Source organism: Anomaloglossus baeobatrachus, chromosome 6 (genome assembly GCF_048569485.1).
Source record: "Anomaloglossus baeobatrachus isolate aAnoBae1 chromosome 6, aAnoBae1.hap1, whole genome shotgun sequence".
Lineage (NCBI taxonomy): Eukaryota > Metazoa > Chordata > Amphibia > Anura > Aromobatidae > Anomaloglossus > Anomaloglossus baeobatrachus.
This window is the reverse complement of record NC_134358.1, coordinates 69445154-69472890: the sequence shown is the minus strand read 5'-3', so window position 1 is coordinate 69472890 and position 27737 is coordinate 69445154. Positions and strand designations below refer to the sequence as shown.

General features: G+C 44.4%; 1 protein-coding gene across 50 annotated transcripts in view; it reads left to right on the top strand.

The window, feature by feature from the left end:
- RIMS2 (regulating synaptic membrane exocytosis 2) overlaps positions 1-27737 on the top strand; it is a 990720-nt gene that overhangs the window by 714679 nt on the left and 248304 nt on the right. For 25 of the 50 annotated variants that reach the window (XM_075352970.1, XM_075352974.1, XM_075352971.1 and 22 more), the window contains 3 exons: positions 2920-3036; positions 15126-15191; positions 21228-21290. The exons of 2 other annotated variants lie outside the window; for them this stretch is intronic. In XM_075352970.1, the coding sequence (XP_075209085.1) occupies positions 2920-3036; positions 15126-15191; positions 21228-21290 (246 nt within the window). Of the gene's footprint in view, positions 1-2919; positions 3037-10724; positions 10791-11815; positions 11924-15125; positions 15192-21227; positions 21291-27737 lie in introns of all 50 variants that reach the window. 23 more of the 50 variants (XM_075352986.1, XM_075353017.1, XM_075352983.1 and 20 more) reach the window with 4 other exon arrangements.

The window sequence follows — 27737 nt, the reverse complement described above, 5'->3', positions numbered from 1 at the left end:
GATGCACAATTGACAATATGGTGATGTCACAGCTCCCCTCCCCCCCTGTCTTCTCAATGACCCTTGCCTTGGTGAGGATGCATAGTAACTAAATATTTTAACACATTTCAGTAGGATCTGGTCCATTTTGTTTCTCAAAATGTCCATGTGACCAAAGGGAAGTAAAAGTCTCATGTTAGGCGTAATGGCAGGTGTGAAAGCTGAAGAATTATTTATATATGTCAAAATTAAAAAAAATAAAATAAAAAATAGAAATTTGACTTTGAGCTTGACAACTTGAACCATTAATCCTTGCAATATACCTGGTTGTAAAATTAGTTGGACAATGACAAAATATATATCTCAGTTCTGGGAATTTTATTTATTAGTCTTTTGCTTTAATTCTGGTTGAATTTTAAAGGGGTTACCCACCCTTGGGGACCATATATTTTTTATTACTTACACGCATGTATTTAGGGCTAAAAATAATTTTTCCAATTGGATTTCATTAAAAATTTTGCAGCATTTGCTTTCAATGGCCTCTGTAGTGCGCGGTCTATTGCTGGCTGCAAAATGGGTTATTGACAATCTGTCAGTGACCTCATTCTAACAACTGTCTCTTTTATCTGTCTTTTCCTGAGCTCCTCTCAGCTGATTTATAACCACAGGCCATAGCAAAGTTGAATGTGTAGAGCAACAAAAGGCCTGTAAAAACAAAATGTTACAAAATGTTTAATGCAACCCAATTGCAAAAATGATTTTTAACCGAAATACATGCACAAAATAAAATAATAAAAAAAGTCTTATACCTACCATGATATCCAAGTCATGAAAAATCATTTTATTATTCCATTGTATGTGCTTTACGGTAAGCTACTGCCATGTTCACAATGTTTTGGGTTTTTTTTGTTTTTTTTTGTTTGTTTTTATTATTATTATTATTATTATTATTATTATTATTTTTTGTGTGATGGCAGCTAATACTTTAACTCGTAGAACATAAATGCTAGATGTTTAATTTGTGCAGTTAATAATAAATAAAAATAAATATTAAATATATCTCAATGGGCTGGAAGTGGGGAGAACCTTTTGGTCTGGTGAGTATTTTTGCTATGTCTGTTTCCACTGTATATTTGTGTAATATATTATATATTATATGAACTACTTATGGACCCCAGTTACTAAGAACAAGTCTTGGGATTCAGACACAAATGTTTTTTATTTATTTAATTTTATTTATATATATTTTTTTTTAAGATTTATGCAAATTTGTATATTTTTGCAATGTACAGTGGTCTGCAGGATAGAATATTACATGTGCAAGGGTTGGTGGATGGAGGATCTGAATCTATTGTATAGAAACTCCATGTACCAGTTATAAGATAAATGTATTATGCACTGTATAATATACTGTGATGTTTTCTGGCCTTGTTGAATGGCCACCGCATGTCCCAATAGTATATGTGCTATCTGTATGTCATGGTTAAAGCACATGCTTACGATGCTAAGGACAGGTATTATATTCCAATGGTATGACCATAGTTTAAAGGAATTATCCAAATTAGGTAATGATTAGTGGGCCTGTAAGACAATCTGATCAAAGGTTCATTTATTGTTGATGCCCTTAAAGGGAAGGTGCCATAAAAAAAATGTTTTTCAATAACTGAAAAAATGTAAAGTATTAATGTTGTAATTTGTTTTACTATTATCATTTGTTTTTAATGGAGCAAAATCTAAAAAAAATATTTTAAAAGTTTGATATTTTCCACTCTTAAACACTAGGGGGAGCAGCTGTTGAAAAGCCAGCTCACATTACAACTGTAGTAAAAGTGGGTGGAATCTGCTCTCCTGTGTGTGATGTCACAGCTCCCCACCCCCCCTTCTGGATGCTTCCAAAAGGATAAGGGAGGATGAAGTTTAGGATCACAGTGCGGAGCCATTTTGTTGGGGACTGCAAAGTGATCCTGAATTGTGGAACCGTCTTTTTAGTTTTTATTTTCTAAATCAATGATACACATGAAAATCAAAAGCTTTGTGATATATATATAAATTATTAGAGAAATCCACTTTTTTCTCCTCCTTGATTGGTCAGTCATTCTCAAAACTGTCATTTCACAGGTAAAATCTGTATTCAGTGAAGATATTACATTACTTAGGTAGGGGATAACAGTTGGTGCTCATAAGATTCTATGGAAAGGGAAGAAGGGAGGAGCTAGAGGTAGAGCTCCTCCTTCATTCTCCCTCCTACATAGCACTTAAAGGGCTATTCCCATCTCCAAGACCCTATCCAAATATATAATAGATGTACTAATAATAATATTTTCACCTATTTCAGCAGGCGACTTAGCCTTTTAGCTACAGACTCTGGTCCAGCCCTCCTTGGGACTCAAACCAACAACCTTCAAGCACTATAGCAGGAGCCCTAGCCTTTTATCTACACCTCCTTGGGACTCAAACCTGAGTCAGTAGCTCATAGGCTAGGGTTCCTGTTGTAATGCTTGAAGGTTGTTTGTTTGAGTACCAAGGATGTGTAACAATAATATTAATATTAGCAAATCCCCCCAATTAGAAATGTAGTATAGTTCTTCTGATATAGCCATGTCTCTAACCTCATGTGCAGGGCATTGCAGCATTTGTATCTAATGTTACATCACTCATATAGTGACCGTTAGATAGTTTCTCGTGGTCATAACCATGGATGCCTAAGCTACAATGCCCTGCACATGAGGTAAGTGACATAGTGAATCAGGAGAACTATACTACATTTCTAATTTGATTATTTTATAGCCAAGATATCAGTAATATTGCAGTGTATATTGTGTAGATAGTAGCTACACCCTACATATCTATCCGTAATACAGGTGTGCAGTATTAACTGTAGTATAACGAGCTGCGCAGGGACCATTTATTCTGGAACTGACCAGCTTCCCTTTCTTCCAGTAGGAGTTTGGAACAGGGACCAAGAGCGACAAGATCTGGCCCTGCACAATACAATTTCATGGGCAGAGTGGAAAGACATCGTGTATTAGATAACCACTACTCCCCAGACAGAGAAAGGTAACTAAAGAACATAGTAGAGGCCTTGAATAGAGAATATACTATATCCTAGAGAGGGCTAGAGAATAAAGGGTTATTTCCTATCTTCGTAGATGGATGTTATCAGATAGAGCTTGTAAATACAAGCAATTTTGCAATTTGCTCCTAATTAAAATTTGCAGCCGTTCTTGAGATATTTACACTTTTGTTTACTGCTCGTTGCCTTGGAGACCGACCACTGCTGCAAGACATCAGAGCGTTTACATGCTCACAAGCTTACGAGCTCAATAGAAAAGAGCATGTAACTTTTCTATTGAGCTTGTAAGCAATTTTTTTGCAGCTGGCAAGACTAGTTGGAGCGCGCTGCCCCCTCCTAATACTGTGCCAGATTCAGCACAGCGCTTACAAGCTTTACAATGACAGCAGCAGAGGTCGGTCTCCTAGGCAATGAACTTTACAGAAAAGAACAGAAAAGTAGTAATATCTCTTGAATTTTTTTTAAGCTGGCAAGGATAGCTGGAGCGCAGTGTTCCCTCCTAATCCCGGGCCAGCTTCAGCAGAGCGCTTACAAGCTTAACAACAACAACAGCAGCATTGGTCGGTCTCGTAGGCAATGAACTATAAAAAAAAAGAACAGAAAAGTATTAATATCTCTTGAACGGCTGCAGATTTTACTAAGCAGCAAATTGCAAAAGTGCTATTTTTTTAAGCACTTTCCGACAATATCCAAACTATGAAGGTGGGGGTTAACCCTTTAAGTCTAATGGATCTGACCAGACCTTTTATGACTGTTCTGTGATTATATCTGGATGCAAATGTAGCAGAGCTTAGATCGCCAAACGTAGCAGGGCTGAGTTTGTCCTGCTTTGGTACGCACACTGTGATTTCTTGTGTTAAATGGAGTTTTACATAGGACTGCAGGTAACACTATGCATGCACAATCTAGTGTAAATTATACAAATGATGAGTTCGGCCACATCTGTATATCTTGCATGCAGCAGCACAGTGATCCTATTATGCCAGTATAATGTGTTAATGATAGTTTTATGACGTAGGGATAGATATAGGGAGTGATAGTGAGGCGGACGGCTGGAGCCTGAGTAATGTGGTGGATTGTATTTGCGTGGATAATGCTTATTCTACCAATGTGCTGCACCCTCCAAGGTTGGCATCCTGCCAGGCTAATGTGGGTCGATAAAATATGTTCAGCACTGTCTTTATTATTCTACAGGACGGAGACGTTTTATGCTGTTTTGATAGCTCCATTTTTGGACTTAGTTAAAATTAATTAGGACTTATTTCATTAATATAAAACAGTATCATTACTGCAAACGCTCCATGTAATTACTGGAGTCATCCAAAACTATTTGTCTGGCTGCCAATTCAACCTTTTTTTGTAAAAAAAAAAAAAAAAAAAAATTGCTTCTGCAAAGACTTAAATTTTTCTACTGGGATGTAAAAGACTGATACTGTTATATTTAGAGCTCACATTTGCATTTTAGGGTATGTTCCCACGATTCGGACCATTGCGTTCTAGATGGAGTGTCATCCCTCCTGCGGTGACATAAGTGTCCTGTGTGGTACAGCACAGCGGTCCATTCCCACAATCAGGGTTCTGTGCAAAGTATCCTCTCTCCTGCGGAGAGGTGAGTGTTCTGTGCGGTACAGCACAGCGGTCCATTCCCACGATCAGGGTTCTGTGCACAGTATCCTCTCTTCTGCGGAGAGGTGAGTGTTCTGTGCGGAACAGGACAATGGTCCATTCCCACGATCAGGGTTCTGTGCACAGTATCCTCTCTCCTGCGGAGAGGTGAGTGTTCTGTGCGGTACAGCACAATGGTCCATTCCCACGATCAGGGTTCTGTGCAAAGTATCCTCTCTCCTGCGGAGAGGTGAGTGTTCTGTGCGGAACAGCACAACGGTCTGTTCCCACGATCAGGGTTCTGGGCGTAGTGTCATCCTTCCTGCGGAGAGGTGAGTGTTGTGTACGGGACAACACAGCGGTCTGTTCCCACTATCAGAATTCTGGGCATAGTGTCATCCTTCCTGCGAAGAGGTGAGTATTGTGTGCGGGACAGCACAGCGGTCTGTTCCCACTATCAGAATTCTGGGCGTAGTGTCATCCTTCCTGCGGAGAGGTGAGTATTGTGTGCGGGACAGCACAGCGGTCTGTTCCCACTATCAGAATTCTGGGCATAGTGTCATCCTTCCTGCGGAGAGGTGAGTATTGTGTGCGGGACAGCACAGCGGTCTGTTCCCACTATCAGAATTCTGGGCATAGTGTCATCCTTCCTGCAGAGAGGTGAGTATTGTGTGCGGGACAGCACAGCGGTCTGTTCCCACTATCAGAATTCTGGGCGTAGTGTCATCCTTCCTGCGGAGAGGTGAGTATTGTGTGCGGGACAGCACAGCGGTCTGTTCCCACTATCAGTATTCTGGGCGTAGTGTCATCCTTCCTGCGGAGAGGTGAGTATTGTGTGCGGGACAGCACAGCGGTCTGTTCCCACTATCAGGATTCTGGGCATAGTGTCATCCTTCCTGCGGAGAGGTGAGTATTGTGTGCGGGACAGCACAGCGGTCTGTTCCCACTATCAGGATTCTGGGCATAGTGTCATCCTTCCTGCGGAGAGGTGAGTGTTGTGTACGGGACAGCACAGTGGTCTGTTCCCACTATCAGGATTCTGGGCATAGTGTCATCCTTCCTGCGGAGAGGTGAGTATTGTGTGCGGGACAGCACAGCGGTCTGTTCCCAGGATCAGGATTCTGGGCATAGTGTCATCCTTCCTGCGGAGAGGTGAGTGTTGTGTACGGGACAGCACAGCGGTCTGTTCCCACTATCAGGATTCTGGGCGCAGTGTCATCCTTCCTGCGGAGAGGTGAGTATTGTGTGCGGGACAGCACAGCGGTCTGTTCCCACTATCAGGATTCTGGGCATAGTGTCATCCTTCCTGCGGAGAGGTGAGTGTTGTGTACGGGACAGCACAGTGGTCTGTTCCCACTATCAGGATTCTGGGCATAGTGTCATCCTTCCTGCGGAGAGGTGAGTATTGTGTGCGGGACAGCACAGCGGTCTGTTCCCAGGATCAGGATTCTGGGCATAGTGTCATCCTTCCTGCGGAGAGGTGAGTGTTGTGTACGGGACAGCACAGCGGTCTGTTCCCACTATCAGGATTCTGGGCGCAGTGTCATCCCTTCTACGGAGAGGTGAGTATTGTGTGCGGGACAGCACAGCGGTCTGTTCCCACTATCAGGATTCTGGGCGCAGTATCCTCTCTTCTGCGGAGAGGTGAGTGTTGTGTACGGGACAGCACAGCGGTCCATTCCCAGGATCAGGCTTCTGGGCGCAGTGTCATCCCTTCTAAGGAGAGGTGAGTATTGTGTGCGGGACAGCACAGCGGTCCATTCCCAGGATCAGGGTTCTGGGCGCAGTTTCATCTCTCCTGCGGAGAGGCAAGTGTCCCGTGTGGGACAGCACAGCGGTCCATGGCCACAATTAGAGTTCTGGTCTCAGCGGATTTTTGCTGTGTTTTCCATGCTGATAACACTCGCATCTGCGCAAGCATATATTGGCATGCTACGACTCGGAAAGCCCCCCAAAAAAATCAGTGCGGACAGGAAATTGCTATAAATCCCGTACACTGTGCTTGTACTGTACAATGCAGGGTTTTGGACACAGAGAAATCATGCTGTATCCAAAACGCTGCTATTCCTGATCGTGGGCACGAACCCTAACTTCGCTGGGTGCAGTGTGAGGAAAAAAAGGGATTGCACTCAGACAGCACCCGGATGAGAAGTTAGAAAACGAATCGTCCTATTTTTTTTGGATGAAAACTGGCCCAATTTTCTACGTGCTAGGAAGTAACGGTGGCCACACGTGGACATCAATGCACCACTCATTGTCTATAGAACTGTAGTAAAGGCGAAGTGCCATAAGATATCTCCGGCAGTCCCATGGAGAATGAATGGAGCAGTGGCTCGCACAGCTGCAAATCCACTCCAGATTATTGAGAGTCCTAGGTGCAGATTCCCCATTAATCCACCATTTATCCAAATGATAGGTGATGGCTTTTAATCACGGTTGCCAATTTGATTTCTTTTCTGGACAACATAGCCAAAAATCAGCCAACATTTTTTATGAACACATTGGAAATAACAAATCACTAATATTACAGTGATTCCGATATGAAGACATCGGTGTGAACTGTAAAATGATTATTACAGTCGTAATGATCTGCATAAGTTTCCCCGACTTGAAAAAAAATCACAGAAGGCGTCAATTTTTTTTTTTTTTACGTACAGTGGAAATAAGTGTCCAATTTATACAGACTTTTTCTTGGCAACCCTGCTTATAATAATGCAAATATAACCCCTGAAAGGCGATCTGACACTTGCCATAAATATGTAATTTCTTTACCCGGTGTAAATGCTGGGTGGTGTAATCCGTTGTTTTTGTTTTGTTTCTGCTCTTCTCCTGGCTCCCTTTTTTGCATGTACCGTGGGTACGGAAAGTATTCAGACCCCTTTAAATTTTTCCCTCTTTTTTTCATTGCAGCCATTTGGTAAATTCAAAAAAGTTCATTTTTTTCTCAATAATGTACACTCTGCACCCCATCTGGACAGAAAAAAAACAGAAATGTAGAAATTTTTGCAAATTTATTAAACAAGAAAAATTTAAATATCACATGGTCATAAGTATTCAGACCCTGTGCTCAGTATTGAGTAGAAACACTCTCCTTTTGGGCTAGTACAGCCATGAGTCTTCTTGGGAATGATGACCTTTTTTACACCTGGATTTGGGGATCCTCTGCCATTCTTCCTTGCAGATCCTCTCCAGTTCCGTCAGGTTATATGGTGAATGTTGGTGGAGAGACATTTTCAGGTCTCTCCAGAGATGCTCAATTGGTCATTGTCTTGTTGTAAGGTGAACCTTCGGCCAAGTCTGAGGTCCAGAGCACTCTGGAAGAGGTTTTCTTCCAGGATATCTCTGTACTTGGCTGCATTCATCTTTCCTTCAATTGCAACCAGTCATCCTGTCCCTGCAGCTGTAAACACCCCCATAGCATGATGCTGCCACCACCATGTTTCACTGTTGGGATTGTATTGGGCAGGTGATGAGCAGTGTCTGGTTTTCTACACACATACCGCTTAGAATTATCACCAGAAAGTTCTGTCTTCATCTCATCAGACCAGAGAATCTTATTTCTCATAGTCTGGGAGTCCTTTGTGTTTTTTTGCAAACTCTATGTGGGCTTTCATATGTCTTGCAATGAGGAGAGACTTCCGTCTTGCCACTCTGCCATAAAGGCCCGACTGGTGGAGGGCTACACTGATAGTTGACTTTGTGGAACTGTCTCCCATCTCCCTACTGCATCTATGGAGCTCAGCCACAGTGATCTTGGGGTTCTTCTTTAACTCTCTCATCAAGGCTCTTCTCAGTTTGGCTGGATGGCCAGGTCTAGGAAGAGTTCTGGTGGTCACAAACTTCTTCAATTTAAGGATTATGGAGGCCACTGTACTCTTAGGAACCTTGAGTACTGCAGAAATTATTTTGTAACCTTGGCCAGATCTGTGCCTTGCCACAATTCTGTCTCTGAGCTCCTTGGGCAGTTCCTTTGACCTCATGATTCTCATTTGGTCTGACATGCACTGTGAGGTTTTATATAGACAGGTGTGCACCTTTCCAAATCAAGTCCTATCAATTTAATTAAACACAGCTGGACTCCAATGAAGGAGTAGAACCATCTCAAGGAGGATCACAAGGAAATGGACAGCATGTCACTTAAATATGAGTGTCTGAGCGAAGGGTCTGAATACTTATGACCATGTAATATTTCAATTTTCTTGTTTAATAAATTTGGAAAAATTTCTACATTTCTGGGGGTTTTTTCTGTCAAGATGGGGTGCAGAGTGTACATTAATGAGAAAAAAAGTAACTTTTTTGAATTTACCAAATGCCTGCAATGAAACAGAGTGAAAAATGTAAAGGGGTCTGAATACTTTCCTTTCCCACTGTAAATCTTGTCTTTTTTTGTCCAAGTGGGTATGGTTCTCTACTTTTCTCTATGAATGATTTCTTGAGGACCACGCCCAGTTGGCTAAAAAAAAAGACATTATTTATAATTAGTGCAGGAATAAAAAAGAAACAATGTCAGATTCAGGAGAACAGTGGCATTAACACCAGGTAGAAAATAAAAATTTTATGACAAGTGACAGGTCCTCTTCAAAGTATGGTCAAACATTTTTGCTCTTAGTTTATTATCTCTGCTTCCCTGAGAAATCCAGTTTCTAGAGATTTGGGCCCTTTTACTTAGGGCAAAACTTTTGTGTTCTTTACCTAGGGGGCGTGTCTCATTGGCTAATTATGCAAATCAGCCTAAAGACACACCCCTGAGGATCATGTGAGACAAAACTCCTTGGCCAACACCAGAAAAATGAGGACTAAATAAAAAAGACTATATCTCTGAAACTCTAAGGTGGATGAAAAAAATAAAAATAAAGGGAATACTCAGTGAATCTGCAAGAATAAAGCAAAAAGAAAACCTGGCTGCTTTTAACCTGGTGACAGATTGTTTTTAAGGATACAGACATATACTAAACACACATGTTCAGTCAAGATAAAGCCTATAACCGTGGCCACACAATTTTTGCAGGTAAGTATTCCCCTGAAAACAATTTGCCAGACGTCAAAAATAGGTGTGGTGTTTGAACTCACAGGGGCATGTACACATGCATGTGCCGTAAGGAGGCAGTGTGTTACATACAGTAGCACCAGCCCTGGATGAAGGAGCATTGGAAACTTAAAGGGGTTGTCCACTACTTTAACATTGATGGCCTATCCTTAAGATAAGTCATCAATGTCTGATTGGCCGGGGTCCATCACCCCGCACCCCTGCCAATCAGTCTCTCTTGGTGCCGGTGGCGGCAGCAGGTAGCTGGAAATGCTCAATTCCGGAGATGCCTGTCTTCTGATAGTGGCCGGGTATTGCACATCCACCTCCTATTGATTTGTATAGGAGGCAGATGTGCAGTACGCGGTCGCGGCCACTATCAAAAGACGACAGGTCAGCTCTGAAACCGACCTTTTCCGTTTGCCTGCTGCCTCTGTGACCAAGAACAGCTGATCGGTAGGGTGCTGGGTGTCAGACCCCGGCTGATCAGAAATTGATAATCTATCCTAAGGACAGGCCATCAATGTAAAAGTAGTGGACAACCTCTATAACACTAGTGACGCAGTGGTTGTAGTTGCAGCCAAGCCCTGGAGCCTAAAGGGCTGAAGAATAATACTGTTAAAGATTTGTGATAGTTTGATTTTGTCTTTGGGTTCATGACCAAATTAATTGGAAGACCAGCTATTAAAATTTTAAGTACTGTAACTCTGTCAGGCATTATTTATGCTATACGTGTCTGCATGACAATGTATATAACTATGTGGTGAGAAAGTGGATATCCTAGTGAAAAAGGTAAGGTTGGAGATATCGGCAAGACTCTGGACTCCGTCTAGTAATCAGATTGTAGATATTCTCTTTACACCACCTCATGTCTTGTCTCACCATCTTGACCAGCAGGTATACCCTCTCGAAAAGCAGCCTACCCCTTGTTCCTTTTATTTTTCTGATATACAGTGAGTGTACTTCTACCCATAACTTGCATTTATCAGTCACTTCAGTATCTCAATGTTCTTGTCTTTTTTTTTTTTGCCACCTCTCTAGTCATTATCTCACACTACCTCGCACCAGATTCAGTCAGTCCTTTGACCATCATCTAAGAGAACCAAGGTATAAATTGTGTGTACGTGCAGCCATCCAAATGTGGTGCCTGTGGCCCATGCCGTGTAACCGAGTATGGGACCACAGGATACCAGTCTTGTGTGATGCACCCTCCCTTAAGGGTTAGGATTTACCCTTCATAGACTCCCTATGGGTTGGAGCTAGACAACTCGTGCCATGAGACTAATATCAGGTGATAGAGCTTCCTTTTTATTTCATTTTTTTACATTTCTCTCAAACTTTACAACCGAGAAAGTAACCAACTGTTGGAAGAAGTGTTCATCCGAGCTGGCACCGTCCATGGTCGGTTGATGTTGGCACCATCCATGGTCGGTTGATGTTGGCACCATCCATGGTCAGTTGATGTTAGAGCCATCCATGGTTGGTTGGTGTTGGCACCATCCATGGTCAGTTGATGTTGGCACCATCCATGGTCGGTTGATGTTGGCACCATCCATGGTCGGTTGATGTTGACCCCATCCATGGTCGGTTGATGTTGACCCCATCCATGGTTGGTTGATGTTGGCACCATCCATGGTCGGTTGATGTTGGCACCATCCATGGTCGGTTGATGTTGGTACCATCCATGGTCAGAGCAGAGATGCATTGAGTTGCACAGATTGTATTTTTCACTGCCTTCCTATAGGGCATAAAATACGTCTTATTTCCACATGGCACAAGTAACTGTGTAGCTCTTACCTTTTTGATAACCATGAATCCGCAATTACCCTCTGTTGTATAATGTATATTAAGTCACATTCTTACCCCAAGATATATTTTGTATTACTATAACATCTTGGTTTACTATGCCGCATTCTCATGAGTGTTGGTTCTGACTGCAAAATAGCTGCCTATACCCCATAGACATCAAGGGGAACTTAACCCCACCGATGGATACACTTGCGTAAATGATGCCAATAAGCGCTCCTCCTGCTATGTGTGGTTTTGTGTTTTCTGGTTTGATTTTGCAGTGATTTCCTATTTAGATTGTCAACATTTAAGGATAATGAGTTCCTTGTCCCGTTTCTTGCCAGCACGGATCACCCCATGTATCCTATCTTTTGTGAAGATGCTATCCGATTGCTGCGTTCCCGTAAGATGTGCCGTACTTATTCTGAGGGTGCTTACAATGATCTTGAGAGGTATTATTGGTGTGAAACATAGACCAATACCTCCATGCTGTGTGCGCTCATATATGTGGCTCGTCATATATATGTGGCCTATACACACAGTAGTTTATAGTCTTCTGCATGGAGTGTATGTGTGTGTTTTGCTTTTTTTGTATTGGTGTATTGGGTTTTAGTAGGGAAGCAATGTCACTGCCCATTGACAACCTGCTGCTTTCTTTCAAGGGAGTTATGAATGCGTCTCTGTTCACACTCAAAAGGACCACTAAAGCTTTCTTCAGAGTTTTCGTCACTTTTGATGGCAAAAATACAGTGTGGAAAGGCAACTTTTCATCTCCATGCAATCATAGTTAGGTTTTACTACACCATGTGGAATAATTCAGGCCCTTTATCTATTATACTTACCCAGAATAGGTTGCTGGATCCCCGTCCCCTGACACACACAACATACCTGCCCGTTCCTCCGTTTATATGTTGGTAGTGGTAGTGGGGTGAGCTGCAGTGTGCATATCAGAGGGTCTAAAAATAAAGGAATTAAGATTGTTGACTGAAACTTAGTGAAATTTTATCAACTACTAACATGTGTATATGTCATTTTTTTCTATGTTAAAGAGAACCTGTCACACCCCCAAACACAACCTACAAATATGGGGTTAATCAGGTTAATAGCGTTAAGACATTGTGCGGCCACTGTACTGAAATCCCAGCTACTGGGAAGAAATTAACTTTAGTCCTCCTGGCAGCCTCTGACTTTCAGTCATGGAGGCACGGCCAGATTCAGTCACTGCTCAATACACAGTGAGTGGTGGCTATGACCACACGCCGGGATTATCTACTGAGCCAGCTGTCAGTCAGTACCGGGGCATGGTAACAGCTGCCCCTCACTGTGTACTAACTGGTGACTGACGCCAAGCCGGCCGCACCTGTATGACTGAAAGCCAGAGGCTGCTGGGAGGAATAAAGTTAATTTCTTCCCAGACATTCAGTGTGAAAGCTATACAGCGTTAAAACGCTATAAAGGGGGTTGTACACTACTAAGACAACCCTTTCTGATTTCACTTGTTTCCCTCAGTTAAAATAAAAGACCCTGTACTCTCCTTCCGTTCCAGCACTCTCAGTAATCGCGGTGCCAGGTTTCACATGAGGTTGTGACATGACGCGAGCCCTGCTTCCAACCACCTCCAGCTTCTCTCTCCCCGTCTTCAGACCAAATCATCAGGAAGTGACGCTCCGGCTGGCCCTCACTTCCTGTTGATTGCTCATTTGGTCTGAAGGTGTTGAGAGAGAAGTGATTGGACACAGGGCTGGTGTGACGGCATTATGTCATATGAACCCCTAACCGCAATTACCAACAGCACTGGAACGGCACCAGAACAGGGGGTGAGTACAGGGCCTTTTACATTTTAACTGAGGGAAACAAGTAGAATCAGAAGGAGTTGTCCTAGTAGTGGACAATCCGTTTAAACTGCCGCTAACCCCATGTCCGGTAGAGAATTGCAGTGGAAGAGAGAGCACAATAGGGTCTTACCCGGTAGGGATATGAGATATAAAGGGATCATGGTACACTCACCTTTTCGGGTTGTGCAAGTCACAACCCCTATATAGCACATTCAGTAGTGGTATCAGCTGCAGCCCCGAGGTGTATAGGATGTAGTAGGATGTAAGTAGAAATTGGGTATATACCGCACTGATACTGAATGGTATATTAATATAATGTCTTTATTGTTCGTACAGGGCTACGCGTTTCAGAGACCTCCGTCTCCTTCCTCAGGACATCAAAGGAACAATCACCTTGATTGTTCCTTTGTTGTTGTGAGGAAGGAGACGGATGTCTCTGAAACGCGTAGACCTGTGCGAACAATAAAGACATTATATTAATATACCATTGAGTATATATCCAATTTCTACTTATGTCCTGCCAAAAGGATAATAGCGTTCTGGGGCATGACCGGTTTCCTTTACTTGTGTCCATAGCTGTTCTGAGAAGCTACTAAATTTAAAAAATTATTGAAAAGTCTGGTTACACTTTAAACTCACAAACAACCCCTCTGAGATCCCAGATTTCCATCCTGGTTGTCTAAATGTTGATTGCTCACCAACTCCCAAAACAAAGGTTTGATAAGTGCAGTGTTGGACTATATACCTCGATGTGTCCAGCCCCCAGTACATGTTACATACAGTGTACCAGCGCCCCCGATGAAACGGACAGCCTGGTCACCCGCTCAGTATCCCTTCTGCTACCCTCCACTGATTATTGCTGCAGTCGTGGAAAACCACTGTGTCAGGCTACCACCAGGGGGAACTGGAGCCCTGCAGGAAAAGACACTACACAGAGCTGAATCAGCATGGAGGTGGACACACAGTGTGTGCTTGAGCACTGCCCTGCAGAGTCAGCCAGAATACAGAGGCAACGGGGCGTGCGGAGGATGGTCAGGCAGGCCAGGTCATACACAGTACGGTGAAAAAGAAGACTGGAGGAACGAGCAAAAGTGGGGTCTAGGTCAGGCCGAGGTCCGTACCAGAGAAAGCAGCCGAGTGGGGAGGTAGGAGAAGGGGGAACGACTGGGGCTATTGTGGGAAGGAAGGAGGTGGGACGGAACACAGACAGAGCACAGGGGAAGGACGGATCAGGAAACACTTACAGGGACCAGCAATCACAGGCAAAGCAGTGCTAAGCTTATAGCCGGCGCTGGTTCACCAGAGATGACAGAATTTAAAGCATCCAAGCTCCGGAAGTGAGGCCCGAGAGAAGGCTCTGCCCCCTAGCCATGTGGACGGGGAGGCGGAACCATGACACACTGTCTACTCAGATATCCATGTATGAACCAAAAATCAACAAAAGATGGAAGGGGAGAGCTTCTGCTCCTTCATTAGACAGACTCGACTGGCCCACTAGACTCCATGTTACTGTTCAACACTTCATTATAGCAATTTGGGGGACCTATAGACCCCTACAGATCAAAATTCTGGGCTCTCACTATCACAGCCTTCTGTACTTCTACCTGCAGTATTTCACTATTCTCCGCACTTTCTTTCCAGTGCCCCTCACTTCACCCTTGGACTATAAGGCGTAACAAGGCTTTTCTAAATAAGATGCAGAACCCTACACTGCCTTTAACAATGTGCAATTCATAGCAATGCATAGATTAGATTTCTCTAAGGAATACATTTATATGTGTTGGGAAAAAACAACCTTTGCCGTTTGTTCTCTATTTAGGAGAACTAGACAAGAGAGACGAGTGCCTAATTCACATTGCAATGAACCTTCCCCTTCGCCTGAAAGGTATTTGCACCTGCACCTCAGACATATTTATGTTTTGCATTGAAGATTGATATGATTTCTAGAATCTAATGTTAAATGTGATCATCAGACATTACTTAGAGCAGGGGTCCCCAACTCCAGTCCCCAAGGGCCACCAACAAGGCATGTTTTCAGGGTTTCCTTAGTATTGCCCAGGTGATAATTTAATCACCTGCACAGGTGATCATTCCAACACCCATGCAATGCTAAGGAAATCCTAAAAACATGCACTGTTGGTGGCCCTCGAGGACTGGAGTTGGGGAACTCTGACTTAGAGGATGTTTCTTTACAAGGATCACACTTGATGGTGGACGTTCACCTTCAATAGCTGTGGGACGAATGACACTGCTATTCCTCCTATACATTCTGTTCAGCAAAGTGTTCACATGTCTACAATATAAGGCCTCTTTCACATGTCCGTGGAAAACACATGTTTTTCACAGATGTGTTGAAGGTGCGTATGTCCCTCTGTGTGCGGTGATTTTGGCACACAAGTCATCTCTGTGATACCACATGGAGAACAGGAGCTTTATACTCACCTGTCCTCAGTGCTGCTGTCCTTGCTGCTGATGTCTTCAGTGCTGTGGTCACAATAGCTTCCGGGTCCGCGGTGCAGTGAATATTCGTGATCCTAATGAGCGGGCCCTGAAGCAAGTGACAGCAGCGCTGGAGACAGGTGAGTCTAGAAAATCATTTTATTTCAAAGACGTGTTTTCTCTGGTACGTGTCACACTGATGTCACCACTGTGTGGTCCATGTCACATCAGCGCTGCTGTAGAAAAACAGACTTTTCTCCATGCGGAATACACGGACACAGTGAGAAATCACTGATGTGTGCGCAGACCCATTGATTATAATGGGTCTGTGTATGTCCGTTATTACGATATGTATAAAAACTGCGTCATACGTACCAGAATCACTGACGTATGAAGGGGCTCTGAAGGAGAGAAAGCCTCTGCCAGGCACATCTAATCCCCCCTTGAAAATAAAGGGTCAGGCATGCTGACACCCAACATGCCCCATCCTTTTTTCCTTCCATCATACAAATAAAACCATTTCCAGGCTCGGCCAACCTTCACATGTATTGTTATCTATACATGTGCCCAGGAGAAATTTTTCTTTGTCTTAAAGGCATCCTGTATGTATGCTCTGTGAAATCTGCATTCTGCTCCATAAAATCTTTGGTACTGTATTAGACTATGTGCCCACGCTGCGGATTTTGCGCGGATTTTGCCGCGGATTTACCGCGGATTTTCCGAAAATCTGCAGCAGCGGCACTTCCAAGCCATTTCAATGGCATTTTGGAAATGCTGTGTCCATGCTGCGGATTTTTCCGCAGCGGATTTGCCGCGGATTTTGATCCGGAAAAATCTGCAGCATGTCAATTATTGTTGCGGATTTTGGGTATAGAATGGGGAAAAAAAAAAAAATCTGCATCAAAATCCGCGGCAAATCCGCGGCAAAAATAAGGTGCGGATTTGCCGCGAAAATCGCGGATTTTCATGCAGAAAAATCCGCAGGTACATTCTACCGTGGACACATAGCCTAACTTTAGTTTTTTTTCGCAGACTGACTATACAGCTCCCTCTGCTATAAATCATCTTATAGCGTTGATATTTGGGCACTATGTGGTTGTTTTTACCACTATATTTTAAAATAATAAAACTTTTGACCTATTATAAAGTCATGTCAGTTTGGGTGATAAGAACCCGAGCAATTGGTAAAACAACGGAGCAGAAGGGCTCAGGTGAGGACAGATCCATATAGTTTCTATTGAAGAGCACTCATATAAAGGGTACTTTACACGCTGTGACATCGCTAACGATATATCGTCGGGGTCACGTCGTTAGTGACGCACATCCGACGTCGTTAGCGACATCGCAGCGTGTGACACCAAGGAGCGACGATCAACGATCACAAAAACGTCAAAAATTGTTGATCGTTGACACGTCGCTCCTTTTCATAAAATCTTTGGTGGTGCATGCCGCTGGTTGTTCATCCTTCCTGCGGCGTCACACATCGCTATGTGGGGTTCAGCAATGCCTTTCCCCACTTAATTGCACATTCGGCCGTAGAGAGAGAGGCACTCAACAACCCCATTAAGATATTAGGCAGTTCAAAGTTTAGTTGAGGTTACTATTTATATATTTTACTCACTTATATAGCAGCATGACTGTCCCCATTGGGGCTCACAATCTAAATTCCCCATCATTGTGTCTGTGGAGTGTATGAGGAAACCCACACAAACACGGGGAGAACATACAAACTCCTTGCAGATGTTGTCCTTGGTGGGATTGTAAACCCAGGATCCCAGCGCTGCAAAGCAACAGTCTTTAATCTTCTGCAATAAGGAAAATTCTAAAATTCATGATATCATTATATGCCAACTGTCCTGAATTTGCCAGAAATAGTTTGAACTTTTCCATATTTTTTAGCAAGGTTATGGCATCCTATAGTGTAAGGAACAGGGTTTATGGTTTCCGTTGGGCATTGATGGAGCAGAAATAAAATCATCCAAAGTTACCAAGATGAATTTATGTAACTATGAGTATTATTAGTTTTATATTAGTTTTTTATATATCACGTTTGCTCCCCTGGACGCAGCTTCCTCCGTGGAACCTTAGCTAAGCCCGGTGGAAATATTAACTGCATTGTCCTGACCCTCACTGCAAAACACTCAAAAGCCCCAACTCATCAAAGTAATTTCACCAGGCTCCAACTGATCAAAGTAATTTCACCAGGCCCCAACTCATCAAAGTAATTTCACCAGGCTCCAACTCATCAAAGTAATTTTACCAGGCTTCAACTCATCAACATAATTTCACCAAGCTCCAACTCATCAAAGTAATTTCACTAGGCCCCAACTCATCAAAGTAATTTCACCAGGCTCCAACTCATCAAAGTAATTTCACTAGGCCCCAACTCATAAAAGTAATTTCACCAGGCCCCAACTCATCAAAGTAATTTCAGTGGGCTTCAACTCATCAAAGTAATTTCACCAGGCCCCAACTCATCAAAGTAATTTCACCAGGCTCCAACTCATCAAAGTAATTTCACCAGGCCCCAACTCATCAAAGTAATTTTACCGGGCTTCAACTCATCAAAGTAATTATACCGGGCTTCAACTCATCAACATAATTTCACCAGGCTCCAACTCTTCAAAGTAATTTCACCAGGCCCCAACTCATCAAAGTAATTTCACCAGGCCCCAACTCATCAAAGTAATTTCACCAGGCCCCAACTCATCAAAGTAATTTCACCGGGCTTCAACTCATCAAAGTAATTTCACCAGGCCCCAACACATCAAAGTCATTTCACCGGGCTTCAACTCATCAAAGTAATTTCACCAGGCCCCAACACATCAAAGTCATTTCACCGGGCTTCAACTCATCAAAGTAATTTCACCAGGCTCCAACTCATCAAAGTAATTTCACCGGGCTTCAACTCATCAAAGTAATTTCACCAGGCCCCAACACATCAAAGTAATTTCACCGGGCTTCAACTCATCAAAGTAATTTCACCAGGCTCCAACTCATCAAAGTAATTTAAAAAAAAAAAAAAAACAACTCATCAAAGTATTTTCACCAAACCCCAACTCATCAAAGTAATTTCACCAGGCCCCAACTCATCAACATAATTTCACCAGGCCCCAACTCATCAAAGTAATTTCACCAAACCCCAACTCATCAAAGTAATTTCACCAGGCCCCAACTCATCAAAGTAATTATACCGGGCTTTAACTCATCAAAGTAATTTCACCGGGCTTCAACTCATCAACATAATTTCACCAGGCCCCAACTCATCAAAGTAATTTCACCAGGCTCCAACTCATCAAAGTAATTTCACCAGGCCCCAACTCATCAAAGTAATTATACCGGGCTTTAACTCATCAAAGTAATTTCACCGGGCTTCAACTCATCAACATAATTTCACCAGGCCCCAACTCATCAAAGTAATTTCACCAGGCTCCAACTCTTCAAAGTAATTTCACCAGGCCCCAACTCATCAAAGTAATTTCACCAGGCCCCAACTCATCAAAGTAATTTCACCAGGCCCCAACTCATCAAAGTAATTTCACCAGGCCCCAACTCATCAAAGTAATTTCACCGGGCTTCAACTCATCAACATAATTTCACCAAGCTCCAACTCATCAAAGTAATTTCACTAGGCCCCAACTCATCAAAGTAATTTCACTAGGCCCCAACTCATCAAAGTAATTTCACCAGGCCCCAACTCATCAAAGTAATTTCAGTGGGCTTCAACTCATCAAAGTAATTTCACCAGGCCCCAACTCATCAAAGTAATTTCACCAGGCTCCAACTCATCAAAGTAATTTCACCAGGCTCCAACTCATCAAAGTAATTTCACCAGGCCCCAACTCATCAAAGTAATTTTACCGGGCTTCAACTCATCAAAGTAATTTCACCAAACCCCAACTCATCAAAGTAATTTCACCAGGCCCCAACTCATCAAAGTAATTTCACCAGGCCCCAACTCATTAAAGTAATTATACCGGGCTTCAACTCATCAACATAATTTCACCAGGCTCCAACTCTTCAAAGTAATTTCACCAGGCCCCAACTCATCAAAGTAATTTCACCGGGCTTCAACTCATCAAAGTAATTTCACCAGGCCCCAACACATCAAAGTAATTTCACCAGGCTCCAACTCATCAAAGTAATTTAAAAAACAAAACAAAACAACTCATCAAAGTATTTTCACCAAACCCCAACTCATCAAAGTAATTTCACCAGGCCCCAACTCATCAAAGTAATTTCACCAGGCCCCAACTCATCAAAGTAATTATACCGGGCTTCAACTCATCAAAGTAATTTCACCGGGCTTCAACTCATCAACATAATTTCACGAGGCCCCAACTCATCAAAGTAATTTCACCAGGCTCCAACTCATCAAAGTAATTTCACCAGGCCCCAACTCATCAAAGTAATTATACCGGGCTTCAACTCATCAAAGTAATTTCACCGGGCTTCAACTCATCAACATAATTTCACCAGGCCCCAACTCTTCAAAGTAATTTCACCAGGCCCCAACTTATCAAAGTAATTTCACCAGGCCCCAAATCATCAAAGTAATTTCACCAGGCCCCAACTCATCAAAGTAATTATACCGGGCTTCAACTCATCAACATAATTTCACCAGGCCCCAACTCATCAAAGTAATTTCACCAGGCCCCAACTCATCAAAGTAATTTCACCAGGCCCCAACTCATCAAAGTAATTTTACCGGGCTTCAACTCATCAACATAATTTCACCAGGCCCCAACTCATGAAAGTAATTTCGCCAGGCCCCAACTCATCAAAGTAATTTCACCGGGCTTCAACTCATCAATGTAATTTCACCAGGCTCCAACTCATCAAAGTAATTTCACCAGGCCCCAACTCATCAAAGTAATTTCACCAGGCCCCATCTCCCTGTGGAGAACACTTGTGTCTCCGCAGCAAAGAATTGACATGCTTCGGCTCGGGAAGCCGCACCGCAGGTCAGTTTTCTCTGCCGGAAAAACAAGCACAGTGGGCATGGGATTTTTAGAAATCCCATCCTTTGTCCTTGTACTACACAACAGTGGTTTGGACGCAGTGAAAACACGCTGCGTCCAAATCCCTGTGAACCCTGATCGTGTTCACACAGCCTTACAGGAGCGCTTACAAGTTCTATAGCAAAGAGCTTGTCAATGCTCCACTTCTTGCCTAGGAGACCAGCCACCATTGATAGGCTGCAGGGTGGCTGGTTGACCACCTAAACAACAAGCTGTGAACTAAGGAATTAAAAATCCTTCCGTTCTTATGAACAGAGAGAATTTTTACTAACAAGTACATTGTAAGGTTGGTTGCTATGACCTATTTAAGTTCACAATTGATAGAAATTGCAGAAAATGTGGCTATCATTCAGTGTTTTGCTGCATAGAGACATTTTTTTGTTAATTTTGCACCATTTCATGTTCATGTTTTGTTTGCCATTTTAACACTTTTTATTTTTCATTCTGGCTGCATGGTAAAGGTTATACAATGGTGCGAGTGCGTGGGCAGATCATGTAGCCAATGGTTCAGCTGAGTCCCAAGGGTAAGTACAGAGCAGTGCCATAGAAAGCGGTGGGTAACAAAACAACATTACTATTTCTTGGGGGGTGCGGGTTTTTATGGAAACGGGTGCAAATGGAAACGTGGTCATTGCCTGGAGTGGCAGATGTTGGCACCGATGTTGTAAACAATGAACAATCACCAAATCTGGTCGGTTGCTTTTAGTTGGTTTCCATTAAGCTTTGCACTTGATTTCACAAACTGCTCCCTCCATCTTCTTCTTGCCATGTGTTACATTTGCTTTATGTAGTCTCTTTTAGATTGCACGTACAAGTCATCTTAACAATTGTGAAGTTGGTCTATCTAGAAAAATGATCAGCCAGTACCATTTTCAACCCTTATGTTACATAGCGGGACGACAAACAGATTTCCTCTTATGTGTGATGATTGTATAGAGCTCACATTGTACCGTTCTTCACATTCAATGGATAACACTATTACTGCTGCTTTGTAAAGGGATAAGGCTATGTGCAACGTTGCGTATTTACATGCAGTTACGCTGCGATCTGCACTGCAGCGTAACTGCATGCGTCCTGCGTCCCCAGCATAATCTCTGAAGATTATGCAGGAGCCGTGCGCACGTGGCGTATTAGAGCGCAGCGCTTCGGCTGCTGCCCGAAGCATGCGTTCTAAGAAGTGACATGTCACTTCTTTTGTGCGTATTGGTTGTAATGTCGGTCTCTCTCTCTCTGTCTGTCTGTCGGTCTCTGTATCTCCCTGTCGGTCTGTCTCTCTCTCTCTCTCTGTCGGTCTTTCCCTCTACCCCCTCTCTCATACTCACCGATCAGCTGCACGGCTGTCACACTGCTCTGGCGGCTTCTCCTGCTTTTGAAAATGCCGGCTGCCCATTATTAAATCTCGTATTCCCTGCTTCCCCGCCAACCGGCGCCTATGATTGGTTGCAGTCAGACACGCCCCCATGCTGAGTGACAGCTGTCTCACTGCAACCAATCACAGCCGCCGGTGGGCGGGTCTATGTAGTGCAGTAAAATAAATAAATAAATAATTAAAAAAAAACGGCGTGCGGTCCCCCCCAATTTTGATACCAGCCAGGGTAAAGCCACATGGCTGAAGGCTGGTATTCTCAGGATGGGGAGCCCCACGTTATGGGGCGCCCCCCAGCCTAAAAATATCAGCCAGCAGCCGCCCGGAATTGCCGCATGGATTAGATGCGACAGTCCCGGGACTGTACCCGGCTCATCCAGAACTGCCCTGGTGCGGTGGCAATCTGGGTAATAAGGAGTTAATGGCAGCAGCCCATAGCTGCCACTAAGTCCTAGTTAATCGTTGCAGGCGTCTATGAGACACCCCCAATGATTAACCTGGTGAAAGTAAATAAACACTTACACCCAAAAAATCCTTTATTTGAAATAAAAGACAAAAAACACCCTCTTTCACCACTTTATTAAAATCCCCAAACACATCTCCAGGTCCGGCGTAATCCACGAGGTCCCGCGACACATCCAGCTCTGCTACATGAAGCTGACCGGAGCGGCAGTACAACACAGCTGATCCTGTCCGCTCCATGCAGAAACTGAAGTGAGTCGCGCTGTTAGCGGGGACGTCACTCAGGTAATGCCGGTGTGTGTGCGGTGATGATGAGGGTTGTAGTGTTGGAATGTGTGCGGGGATGTCGGGGGTAATGTCGGGATGTGTGCGGAGATGTAGGCGGGAATGTCTGGATGTGTGCGGGGATGTAGGCGGTAATGTTGGGATGTGTGCAGGGATGTTGGGATGTGTGCGGGGATGTAGGCGGTAATGTCGGGATGTGTGCAGGGATGTTGGGATGTGTGCAGGGATGTAGGTGGTAATGTTGGTATGTGTGCGGGGATGTGTGCGGGGATGTAGGCGGTAATGTCGGGATGTGTGCGGGGATGTCGGCGGTAATGTCGGGATGTGTGCGGGGATGTCGGCGGTAATGTCGGGATGTGTGCGGGGATGTAGGCGGTAATGTCGGGATGTGTGCAGGGATGTTGGGATGTGTGCAGGGATGTAGGTGGTAATGTCGGTATGTGTGCGGGGATGTAGGCGGTAATGTCGGGATGTGTGCGGGGATGTAGGCGGTAATGTCGGGATGTGTGCGGGGATGTCGGCGGTAATGTCGGGATGTGTGCGGGGATGTCGGCGGTAATGTCGGGATGTGTGCGGGGATGTCGGCGGTAATGTCGGGATGTGTGCGGGGATGTAGGCAGTAATGTCGGGATGTGTGCGGGGATGTAGGCGGTAATGTCGGGATGTGTGCGGGGATGTGTGCGGGGATGTAGGCGGTAATGTCGGGATGTGTGCGGGGATGTCGGGATGTGTGTGGGGACGTCGGTGGTAATGTCGGGATGTGTGCGGGGATGTCGGGATGTGTGCGGGGATGTCGGCGGTAATGTCGGGATGTGTGCGGGGATGTAGGCGGTAATGTCGGGATGTGTGCGGGGATGTAGGCGGTAATGTCGGGATGTGTGCGGGGATGTAGGCGGTAATGTCGGGATGTGTGCGGGGACGTCGGTGGTAATGTCGGGATGTGTGCGGGGACGTCTCTCAGTTACCCGCGGCCACAGGTCTCGGGTGGAGGACTCGAGCTGGCCGTGGGTAATCTGAGTGACGGCACCGGTGATCGAGTGGCTCACTGCAGTCACTCAGATTTGCGGTCACAGGTGAGTCCTTCACCTGTGACCGCAAATCAAGCCGCGGCACACAGACAGAGCCGCGCGATCACAATGAAGTCGGGTGAAGTTCATCCGAGTTCATTCTGATCGCGCGGCTGTCTCCCGCAGCCAGCCATGTGCTCTTTTTGACATTCCGGTCCCAGTCGTCTCTGCTGCAAGTCTATGGGGATGCAGCAGAGCCAAGTGGGACCGCACTGTCAAAAATGTGCGCTCTGGATGCTTTTCCCATGGCAGAGCAAGCATCCAGAATGCATGAATTCTGCAGGAATGTGCGCACGTTGCGTTCTGCCGAATGCGTCTCAGAACGCAGCTTTTCGGCTGCGTTCTGAGACGCACATGCAGTGACTATTTTACGCTGCGTAATAGAACTCAACGTGCGCACATAGCCTAAAACTCAGTGTGATTTTATCCCCTTTTTTATACGCTTTTTAATGCAGTTTTGGCACAAAACTACATGCAAATCCTTACACCAGCAAAGTCAATGAGAAAACTGAAGTTTTGTGCACATGTTCTTTTATTTGCCCTTTGCAGATTTGGTACATAAATAATTCTGCAGCGTGTCAATTCTTTCAGCGTTTTTGCAGCATTTTCCCACCCCAGAATGCATGAAATACACATGGGAAAAAACACACTGAAAATGTTGCAAAATCTCACCAAAAACACATCAAAAACTCACCTAAAACACTGCAAAAATGCTCAGAAAACTGTGCAAAAATGCTTTGCAAATGCTGCAAAAATGCATCAGAAACGCTGCATTTTTCCTGCCAAGAGATGCAGAAACAGTGCAGAAATGTCTTCAACCAAATACTCAACGTGGTCACATAGCATTTCAATGATTCTGCTTTCTTCCCCTTTCTGTCCTTCAAATATTTTTGATTTTTAGGCTAAGTGCACACGCTGCGGATTAAGGCCCTGTGCGCACTGGAAGACGGAATTTTTTTAAGAAAATTCCGCAGGGTCTGGAAGATTACCGCACCCGCGGTAAAAAAAATGTGGCAATCCGCACCCGAAAACCGCATGCGGTTTGCTGCGGTTTTACCGCAGTATTGCCGCATGCGGGTTGGTACATGTGCTTTAATGCATTCAATGCAATAAAGCACATTGAAAACAAAAAAAGTAATTTCCTTCTGAGATAGATAGCAGACAGATAAATAGATAAATATACAGAATAGAAGACAGAGGGATAGTTAGATAGATAGATAGAGTCCCTGTTAGCACACGCTGCATTTCACCCGAGCGGTAGTGTGTTGTTCACATTACCGGCCGTGGGAAATGCCCTGTGGTTACCTCTGCTGTCTCGGTGCGAGGCTGCATTCAGCGCTGTGTATCAGTCGCAGCTGAATGCAAGCATCGCAGGACGTGGATTACGCCGGAGCTGTGTGTTTCGGGGGGGTTAATAAAGGGGTGAACCAGGGGCTTTTTTGTGTTTTATTTAAAATAAAGGATTTTTCGGTGTGTGTGTTTTTTCACTTTACTTACAGGTTGATCATGTCAGCTGTCCCATAGACGCTGCCATGATCTAGCCTGGACTTAGTGGCGGCGATCCGCCGCCATTAACTCCTTATATTACCCTGACTTGCCACTGCATCACGGCAACAGGAAGAGCCGGGGACACTCCGGTACTGCTGCATAATGGATGCGACAGTCCCGGGGCAGCTGCGGGCTTATATTTTCGGCTGCGGGGGGGAATTAACCCTGCCCCTCGTCCTCCCCAGCCTGAGAATACCGGGCCGCCGCTGTGTGCTTACCTCGGCTGGACAGTAAAAATACAGCGGAGCACGCTTGTTTTTTTTTTCTATATGTCTGTTTGATTTCTATGTGTTTGGTATATGTCTGTGTCTGTGTGTGAGTGCGATGTGTGTGTGTTCTATGTCTGTGTCTGTGATGTGTGCGTGTTTTTTTTTCTATATGTCCGTTTGATTTGTATGTGTATTCTATTTGTCTGTGTGTGAGTGTGATGTGTGTGTGTTCTATGTCTGTGTGTGTGATGTGATGTGTGTGTATTCACTTTCTGCTCCGCTTCCTCTTCCTGTCATAATGACATCACTTCCCTGCAAACCGCAGGCAGCGATGTACATTACCGCAGGTAAACTACGAAATACCGGAGGGAATAACGCAGGAAAACGCAATGAACCGCACAGAATTTGCTGCCTGCGTTATTCCCTGCGGGATTTCACGATTACATTGCAGTCAATGGAGTGAAATCCCGCAGCGATGTGCGGAAAAGAAGTGACATGCAATTGTTTTTGCTGCGGGAATCCCGCAGCAAAACATGTAGCTGTCAAAATCTGCCTAGTGCGCACAGCATTTTTTTTTCCCATAGGTTTTGTTGGTGAATCACTGCAGAGATGTTATGAGCATAACAAGCAGCGAAACATGCAGCAAAACCGCAGGAAATCCGCGGCAAAAAACGGCAAGTGCGCACAGGGCCTTACTGTGGATTTTACCACGGATTTGCTGCAGATTTGCTGCAGAAAATGTGTCTAACATTTCTGCAGTCATTCCCCAGCAAAACCTATGGGTATAAAAAAATGCTGTGCGCACACTACGTTTTTTTTATACCTGCGGATATACCCGCGGAATTTCCGCTGCGGAATTAATGTGCATATCACTTCTTTTCTGCAGATCTCTGCGGTTTTGCCATTAATTATTGGTAAAAAGCCGCAGGGACCAACCTGCAGAAAAACCGCAGAAATTCCGCACCAAAACCCCACCAAACCGCGGCAAAACCGCATGCGGATCTCGTTGCGGTTTTGGTGGGGTTTTTTACCGCAGGATTCTTTCAGAGGGTCCGGTTTTTCCTTAAGAAAAACTCAGTTTCTAGTGCGCACATGGCCTAATAGTAACACATGGGTTCTCCAAGATTATAGAAAATAAAAAGGTGTCTCATTTTTTTCCCTTAATCAGAATCAGCGCCACTCTTCTATTTTGGCTGTGTCTGGTATTGCAGTCATTGAACGAGTATTGAATTAATCCAGCTTCAAGTGCATAGTCAGATATGGCCCATTTGTCTCATGCACATATTATCAGATTTCCTTATGTTTCCATACTTCCGAATTGTGTTCGTTGTTGTTGAGTGCCATATTGTATAATTTTGAGGCAGCAACTTTTTAAAAAAATTTTTTTCAAGTATCAATAATGAATCGTAGCCATTTTGTCAACAGAACCAATATTCATGGGATGGTAAACTTTTATTTACTGGTGAAATCATTGAATTGTTTTGGCCCCCATACACATTAGATAGCTATTGGTGAAAGGATCATTTAGGCTACTTTCACACATCCGGTTTGAAAACTATGCAACGGATGCGGCGAAAACACCGCATCCTTTGCATAAGTTTTTACATGCGGCCCGTCCGTTTTTTTCCGGTTGCGGCATGCTACTGAGCATGCGCAGTGGGAAAAACCGCATGCGGCGAGCGGATGCGTTTTTTTGCGCATCGCGCCGCATCCGGCCTCCATAGGTATGCATTGAAAAATGCGCCGCAGCGGCCGGATGCGGCGCGATGCGGTGTTTTTTGCCGGAGCAAAAAACGTTGCAGGGAACGTTCGATCCGGCCGCCGCATCGGCTAAATCTGCCGCATGCGGCAAAAACCGGACCGAACGCAAGCCCCTGCGGCACAATACGGCACTAATGTAAGTCTATGCCAAAAAAAAACGCAACCGGCGTTACAAAAGCCGGTTGCGGTTTTTCTGCAGAACGCCGTATTGTGCCGCAGAGCAAAAATCCGGATGTGTGAAAGTAGCCTTAGCAGACCGCTATCTTCCCTGAC